This window comes from Pelodiscus sinensis, chromosome 16 (genome assembly GCF_052426305.1).
Source record: "Pelodiscus sinensis isolate ZL-2025 chromosome 16, ASM5242630v1, whole genome shotgun sequence".
Taxonomy (NCBI): Eukaryota; Metazoa; Chordata; order Testudines; family Trionychidae; genus Pelodiscus; species Pelodiscus sinensis.
The window spans coordinates 689,430-698,216 of NC_143067.1; the positions used below are offsets into that span (position 1 = coordinate 689,430).

The 8,787-nt window shown below is 46.8% G+C and overlaps 1 protein-coding gene across 2 annotated transcripts in view; it reads left to right on the forward strand.

Moving 5' to 3' along the window:
* The window catches only part of CDC23 (cell division cycle 23), a 28,846-nt gene extending 24,381 nt beyond the window's left edge, over positions 1-4,465 (forward strand). For both annotated transcript variants that reach the window (XM_089769376.1, XM_006121631.5), the window contains exon 16: positions 1,065-4,465. In XM_089769376.1, the coding sequence (XP_089625502.1) occupies positions 1,065-1,235 (171 nt within the window). In that variant the 3' untranslated portion in view covers positions 1,236-4,465. The remainder of the gene's footprint in view (positions 1-1,064) is intronic.
* The last annotated feature ends 4,322 nt before the right edge of the window (positions 4,466-8,787 follow it).

Genomic DNA, 8,787 nt, shown 5'->3' on the forward strand with positions numbered 1-8,787 from the left:
AGTTAAGACCAAAGCTGACTGTGCAGAGCTTCACAAAGATCTCACCAGACTAAGTGATTGGGCAACAAAATGGCAAATGAAATCTAATGTTGGTAAATGTAAAGTAATGCACATTGGAAAAAATAATCCCAATTATACGTACAGTATGATGGGGACTAATTTGGCTACAATTACTCGAGAGAGATCATGGAGTCATTGTGGATAGTTCTCTGAAAACATCCACTCAGTGTTCAGCGGCGGTCTAAAAAGCAAATAGAATGTTAGGAGCCATTAAAAAAGGAATAGACAATGAGACAGAAAATATCTTACTGTCTCTATATAAAACCATGGTATGTCCACATCTTGAATACTGTGTATAGATGTGGTCGCCTCATCTCAAAAAAGATATATTGGCATTGGAAAAGGTTCAGAAAAGGGCAATAAAAATGATGAGGGGTTTGGAATGGGTCCCATATGAAGAGAGATTAAAAAGACCTGGACTTTTCAGCTTAGAAAAGAGGAGAGTAAAGGGGGATATGATAGAAGTCTATAAAATCATGACTGGTGTGGAAAAAGTTGGTATGGAAAAGTTATTTACTTATTCCCACAATAAAAGAACTAGGGGTAACCAAGTGAAATTAATAGGCAGCAGGTTTAAAACAAACAAAAGGAAGTTTTTTCTTCACTCGGCGTACAGTCAACCTGTGGAACTCCTTTCCTGTGGAAGGCTAGAACTTTAACAGGGTTCAAAAAAGAGCTAGATAGATTCATGGAGGTTAGGTTCATCAATGGCTATTAGCCAGGATGGGTAGGAATGTTATCCCTAGCCTCTGCTTCTCTGAAGGTGGGTGATAGGGGAGAGATCACGTGAGGATTAACTGTTGTGATCCTTCCCTCTGGGGAATCTGGCATTGGCCATTGTCAGCAGGATATTGGGCTAGGTGGACCTTTGGTCTGACCCAGTATGGCTGTTCTGATGTTCTTATGTGTATTGTTCACATTGCTGCTGAATTTGACCCTGAAGTCTCTACTCCAGCCTACATTATGTAATTGACCTACTAATGCAGTATTTTGACTCTTGGCAGACAAGAGAAGAAGGGAAGGCCTTGCTGCGACAGATTTTACAGCTACGCAACCAAGGAGAAACCTCCTCCACAGAGATTGCTGCTCCCTTCTTCCTCCCTGCATCGCTGTCATCCAACAACACGCCCACACGGAGAGTGTCCCCACTCAACCTGTCTTCAGTTACTCCATGAATGGTGCTGATACTTTCCTGGGCCAGTCTAGGGAAACTGGGGACTTGAACCCACCCTCCAGGAACAACCACCTCACACCTGCCAAGCTTCCTTCTGGTACTGCCTCCTCTTGGAGGCAGAAATGCTGAGAACCCAGAGCCGACGATAGCTGTTGTATCAGTGCAGGCTAAGAGCCCTGAGGAACCAATGTGAAGTGCCTGTGCCGAAATATCAGAAACCACTGTGCTTCTCACTGCCACGCTCCGAGCATGTGAGAAGCCGCTGCTCCCTTCCTGAGGTCTGCCTGAGCGGACATGTCTCTACTGTTACCTCTGAACTCCTTTCAGGGGCCTCACAGTGGGACTGCTGCTGCCTACTGCAGGAACTGTCCTCTGCTGGCTTCTCTATGGACTCTTTTCTGCAGCTGCACCCAAACTGTTCAGCCAGTACAGTAAGAGCAGCATTTTGGCCTCACTGCTGTCGTGAAAGGGAAACGCGTGTGGGGATTGAGAGGTGTCAGTGTTAAGTGGCCTCCCCTCTCCCCTGGGTGCTGTTAGGGCTGCGGCTCAGCTAGCGGTCTACTCTAGTGGGAGTGACACCATTAAATGTTGGTAGGCATGTTGCTGTCCCTGGAGATTGTCACGGGGCAGATTTCCTTCCTCTTATAACAAACACAATTGAACTCGCTATAGAAATGTTTCAGTTTTCCATAAATTCGTTAAGGAGGGGGGACTGGTAGCCAGTAGCTGCCTAGCTCAGAGTTGATTAACCCTGGTCAGAGTCCTGTGTGGTAGTCCAAGTCCTTCAGTCAGGTGCAGCATTTTGCCTAGGACAGACGTGGTAGTTAGATTGGATGGGAACAGTGTCAGTTTGACCATTGACTTGCAGTCTGACTTCAGCAGTGGATTGACTTGGCTGTTCAGTTTCATTCTCCAAACTGAGTCTGTGGCGCTACTGTTGCAGGTGCTTGGTTTGTCTCTCTAGTTGAAGTTTCTATGCCCTTTCTAGAAAAGCAGTTAGAGGAAGGTGAGGTGCCATCCTAGTATGGCATTCTGTTGGACAGAGCCTGGAGAAGACTGGTAGAACACAAACAGATCTAGTTTTGTGGGAGCCGCTTGCTCCTAGGCTGGAGCTGTAAAGAACAGTTGCCCTTCAGTAACTAGTTCTTCTGGAAACTGTCCAGGAAGATCCCACTCTTGGTGCACATGTGCCACACGCAAAGAAGAACAATTCTTATTCTACAGCAACTGGTTCAAAATGTGTTGTCCAAATGGCTTCTAGAGCCTGCCCCCTTTGCCCCTTTTTCAAAGTCCTACTCAGTTTTTTAGTAATGTCCAATGGAACTGCTCTCCGGGGTAGCTTATGCTCCTTCAGCTTGAAGGCGTTATGGATGGAACTGCTCCGTCTGTTATATTATGGAAACAAACGAGAGTAGGACTTTGAAAAAGGGGCAAAGGGGGCAGGCTCTAGAAGCCATTTGGACAACACATTTTGAACCAGTTGCTGTAGAACAGGAATTGTTCTTCTTTGCGTGATTTTTTTTTCCAGACTTCACAGTTGCTGACTAACAAGCAGGTGTCTGTTCCTAGGGGTGTCTGAGGAGTCCTGCTTGAATAGAGAGGGCAGAACAGCCCTTCCAAAACGAGCATGTAGGCAGGAACAGTCAGTGGTAAATGTGTGGCTCGTCTTTGCACTGCTGCACTGTATATGTTAGGTATGGAGGGATTTCAAGGCAGGCAGCAAAGGGTGCCTGAGCCCTAGTGGAATGTGTTCTATAATGGCTGGGGCAGTGTGTGGCTAACACAAGACATGTTCTTCTGCACCCAAACGCTTACTTGGATAACCTGTGACCACACAGAATGATGGTCTAGGCTGCCTGGGCGTGTTCCCAAATGCTCTTCTGACTACACCGAATGCTTTTGCTGTGACGAGTGTGAAACTTCTCTTCCCCTGGGACAGAATGCGGGTTAGGGGAACAAAGAGGAGGCGAATGGGCCATTTTTGGGGGGAACTCGGCGAGAACCTTCAACAGGAACTTAGGACAGGACCACTCTTAGACTGCCCTTTGAAACTTTATATCTGGTGTAAGGGCCTAAATCTCTGCTACCGCCTACTGTTATAATGACAACACATGACTGGGGGGCTAAACCTGGGGCTGAGGCACCTAACTCCTTTTTTGCCTCCAGGCCTCAGAGTTTGCACTAACACAGAGTGAAGGGAGCAGGCTCCTAATGCTCCGGGTACTAAGATCCCAGAAAGGACCAGGGGGCCTCTCAAACTGGGGAAAAACATGAGAGTTGGTCAGGAATTTTGTTACTTGTAGGAAGGGGAAAATGCAGCGTGGCCCTGGGTATGAGGGTGACTTGCTGATGTTGCTGGTAGGTGGGCTCGTTAAAGGTGGTGGAAAGTCCCAGTTGCTTCAGAGCTGCCAACTAGTACAGTAGTGAGGAATGTGTAGCTATTGGGAGAAAACTGACGCTAAAGTGCCCAGATTGCAAACATGTTTTGTGTAGCACTGGTTGAAGGCTTCCTGCTCTGGAGTAGAATGTTCTGAACATCAGTTTAAAAGCATCATTTGTAGAACACCATTTAGACCAGGAATGGGGGGTGGGTTGCATGAGAGCCCCTTCTTCACCTCTGGGCCACAGCAGCCCATGGCTCCCTGGGGTTCCACCTGCAGTCTCATAGCCCATCCCCTTCCTCCCCCCCGCCTGCTCCCCTCCTCCACACACACCAAGGTGCCAGAGCCTTGCACTTACCTGCGCCTATGCCCACCTCAGCACTTTCGGAGCCTACAAGTCACCTGATTCGTGCTCCCTCCTGGAATGCTTCAAACAGCTGATTCCCGATGTTCCAGCTCTGGGAGGGAAGGGTAGGAGTGGGACAGAGCTGCTCCTCTGAAAGTGTTGGGAGGGAGGAGCAGGAAGTGCTCTAGTGCCCTGGTACATGAGGCACATTGGGGAGGGGGATAGCCAGGGGCTCCACAGGTTGCCCACCACTGATCTAGACAGTCTGAATGCTGTCACATGTAAAGATTCTGGGTCCGAATGCAGTTTGAGAACTGAATTGGGAAACAGTTGGGAAAAAGAGAGGTGATTTATGGTAGTTTATCTGGTAAACCTATAACAAACTCCCTGGACATGCTGGAACTGTCAAGACAATGTAACCTGCTTCTTACCTTGGGTCCCTCACAACCTTCACTTTCACATGGATTGCTGGAAATGGGTATATAAATCCTGTTGTCCAAGGAAGGAGGAAGTCCTCTGTCAGGGAGCGTGGGTTTGTGCTGTGTATACCCTAGTCTGAGGCTACTTGTGGCTTTCACTAAAGTCCTTGCTGACATAATCTGCTCAGGTGTTCAGAAGCCCAAGAAGGTGCCAAACTACTGCTGTGATATGGTGCGAATGCTGGAACACTCCCACAAATGGGGCTTCTTTACACCCCTAAGAACAGGCAAGAAAAACCATGCATGCCAGGCATTGCACTAAAACGTTTGTGCAAGCAAGCTTGCTAAGGGGACTATAAGCCAGTTGAGACTCCTCCATCTCTGAATGGAGGTATGTTACCAGTCTTTGTAGGTAGTGGTGTGGAAAGGGAAATTGCTATGAACAGCCGAAGGGGTTCTGTCTGCCACTGTAAGGAGTGTACGTCTTGTGGGACTGACCGTAGCCATGCAGTGCCTGCTGGATAGACAGACCTATCTCAACACCTCCTCTGATTCATGCATGGAAGTCTGGCATACGGTGTGACAACAGGCATGAGTTCATGTGTCCTAGAAGTCAAATGGCACTCTTGGATGTGTTTGTTGTCTGGAATCTCTGCTGTGGAAGGTAGAGTTTGACAGTGCAACTATGAACTCTGTGTTGTGATTTGGGAATTGTGAATTTCTTGGCTTTGAAATGTAACAAGGGAAAGTATTAGGATGCTGTACGCTTCACTGGTCACGTGTCGAGCTACTCTTTGGATTAGCAGGTCAGCAAGAGAGAACTAAGGCATATCTTTTTCTCCTTAAAGGAGCTGCTTCTTGCTGATAGACACTGATGAAAACCCTTGGGGCTCTAGCAAGGGCAAAGGCTCAAACTCTGCTGGCAGTGGGTAACAAGTATTTGTTGTGGCTGCTTCCTGTTAGGAGTTGAGACAGAATTGCCTTAGAATTCTTGGAGGATATTAACAGTTGGGAGCACAGAATTGCTCTGAGTCATTGTCCCACTGTTGCAGAGGCTATCTCTTGAATACAAGGGGGGGGGCCGGTTTTGGGTTGGGGGCCACTGACCCACAGAAAAATCAGTGAGAAGCAAAAACAAAAAAACCACTTCCCTGATGTGGCTATCTAAGTGAGAAAGCAGCCACTGCACTCAACCAACTAGGACATCTTGTGCTCTAGTCCTCTGGGAGTGGAGATTGGGCTGAGGCTCAGAGCTTCCCACCAGGGCTGGATTAGCTCTTCTGGGGGCCCAGGGCTAGATGATCCTGTGACCCCCTAGGCTCTGGGGTAGGACAAAAAATGAAGGGTTCGGTGTCTGGTGGGAATGGGCTGGGAAATCTGGGTGGGAGGGGGCAGGGGATTGGGGTGTTTATCTGGTGTAGCTCCTGGGGGGCACAGGTGGCTCCACACAGCAGTTTAAAAACCCACAGGCCTCTGTGCTGCCATTCCCCCTGCCTGGGCTTCAGCACCCATTCTCATGCAGAGGAGGTTGGGGCAACGGGAGAGAAGGACCTGACTCTTGTGGGCTGGATCAAGGGAAGCTGCTGGCCCTCTCTGCTCTAATGGGTTCTCCTTAATTGCGCCTCATTTGGCGGGACAGAGGACTGAAGCCTTAGTGCTTCTGCCCATTTCAGTAGCCCTGGTATGCCCTGCTGTCATGTGTTGATAGCTTAGCAAGCATCTCTGCCAGCTGCAGTTTCAGTTCCTCAGGTAACTGATCAACAAAATTAGAGAATGTGGCTACGTCTACATTGGCAAGATTTTGTGCAAAAGCAGCTGCTTTTGTACAAAATCTTGCCACCTGTCTACATTGGCCCCGAGTACTTGTGAAAGAACACTGGCGTTCTAATGTGTGAAATCAGGGCTTCTTGCGCAAATACTCGTGACGCTCCCGCTCAGGGATAAGCCCTCTTGTGCAACTGTTCTTGCACAAGAGGCCAGTGTAGACAGGCAACATCAATTTCTTGCCCAAGAAAGCCCGATGTTTAAAATGGCCATCAGAGCTTTCTTGCACAAGAGAGCATCTACACTGGCATGGATGCTCTTGTGCAAAAGCACATGCCAGTGTAGACACTCTCTTACTCAAATACTAACACAAAAACTCAAGTTAAAGAGTATTTGTGCAAAATCTTGCCAATACAGCCGTAGCCTGTGTCTCAATATGCAGAGTGGCCTTCGTTGCTTTCAGCTGAAGGCTTACAGAGAAGACCTGGTTCCCGGGAATATTTTCTTTGGGGGTGCCTTTAAAGGACTTTGCTCTTTTGTTCTCTTCTGTGCTCCTTGGATAAGAAGCCAGCTGCCAGAAGAGATTAATTGTTCAAATCCTCTTACAGAGACTTTCACCTCTGTTTGCTGTACTAAAGGTAGGTGAGCAAGGAGCAGGTCTGCGACAGAGGAATTTGGTGGGTTCTGGCAGACCATTGTTTGTTGGAATAGCTAATCTACCTCGTGTTAGTGAGTGCAATAGGCTTGAGCTTGTGAAGTTTTTCTTCAGTAGCATGTCTTAAGATTTCCACCACATACTTCAAGTCCTGGAAAACAGCTGCAGTGACAAACAGGTGAATTTGCTGTCTCAGCAAGCAAAGATGAGGATATTGCAGATGAGCACTGGATATTCTTGGCTCTGGAATATTCCTTACGGGTGCATCTACACTGCATCGTTATTTCGAAATAATGTGAGCATCTACACAGCTATTCCATTATTTCAAAATAACGGACGGCTTATTCCGAAAACTGTAAACTTTCATTCTATGACGAATAACACCTATTCCGAAATAGCTGTTTTGAAATAAAGCAAGTGTAGACACTCCACTGCTGCTATTTTTAAATAGCCCCTAGCCAGGGCCCTTCTAAGTTCTTCCTCCCCAGTGCCTCTAAAGATAGCACGTCTACATTAGGGAAGCATGCCTCAGACTAATTTTGAGGCTTCCCTGCGCTGTAGATGTACTATTTCAAAATAGCCATGCTGCATACATGTACCCTACTTATTCATGTCTGAAAAATGCTCTGGAAATTGTGGAGAAGATTCTATGGCCTGTGTAATGCTGGAGGTCAGAGTAGTTGATCTCAGTGGTCCTATGTGCTATTTGAATTTTTTTCCCTCTCTGGGAGTTGAACAGTTGCACTGAGATTGAATCCTCTTGTAGGGGAGGGATAAGAGGATAAGGTCTTTTGTGGATTGAGAACTGGTTAAGACAGGAAACAAAGGGTAGGAATAAATCCTAAGTTTTCCAAGTGGAGAGGGGTAACTAGCGGGGTCCACTGTAGGGTCCCATTCTATTGAATTTATTTATAAATAATCTAGAGAAAGGTGTAAACAGTGAGTAGCAAAATTTGCAGATGATACCAAACTGCTCAAGATAGTTAAGACTAAAGCAGACTGAAGAACTTCAAAAAGATCTCCCCCACCTAAGTGACTGGGCAAATGACATTTAATGTTGATAAATGTAAAGTAAGCACACTGGAAAAATAATTCCAGCTATAGGTACAATAGAATGGGAACTAATTTAGCTACAACTACTTGAGAGAGATCTTGGAGTCATTGTGGATAGTTCTCTGAAAACATCTCAGTGCGCAGCGGCAGTCAAAAAAGCAAATAGAATGTTAGGAGTCATTAAAAAAGGGATAGAGAATAAGATGGAGATATCTTATTGCCTCTCTGTAAAACCATAGGACGCCCACATCTTGAATACTATGTACAGCTGTGGTCGCCTCATGTCCAAAAAGATATATTGACACAGGAAAAGGTACAGAAAAGGGCACCAAAAATGATTAGGGGGCTGGAACATGTCCCCTGCTACATTTCTATCTAAAGACTTGGACTTTTCATCTTAAAGAGGAAACTAAGGGGGGATATGATAAGAGGTCTATAAAATCATGACTGATATGGAAAGAATGAATAAGGAAAAGTTCAAAAAGGAGCTAGCTGGATTCATGGAAGCTAGATTGGATTTTCCCTGTCCAACAATGGCTATTTGCCAGGATAGGTAGGAATGGTGTCCCTAATCTGTTTCTCTGGAGGTGGGTGACAGAGATGATGTGAGGATTAACTGGGCTAGATGGACCTTTGGTCTGACCCAGCATGGCCATTCTTACATCCTAACAGTGGTTATAGAAGATGGAGCTGGATTCCTTCACTTAAGCAGTATACTCCCATGTGGGCAATGATTAGAAGGGTGTGTGTGAAGTAGGATGACCTCTCTAGGCACAGCCCAAGGGTCCACCTGGCCTTGTGCCAGCAGCAGCTCAGCTCTGCTTTATGCTGACAGGGTGGTAGAAAGACTTAACGTAGGTGATGTTCCTGCTGGATCCTAGGGCTGGTACTAAATCCGAGACACTTGTTGCAGGCAGGTTTTTGCGCAAGTAGAA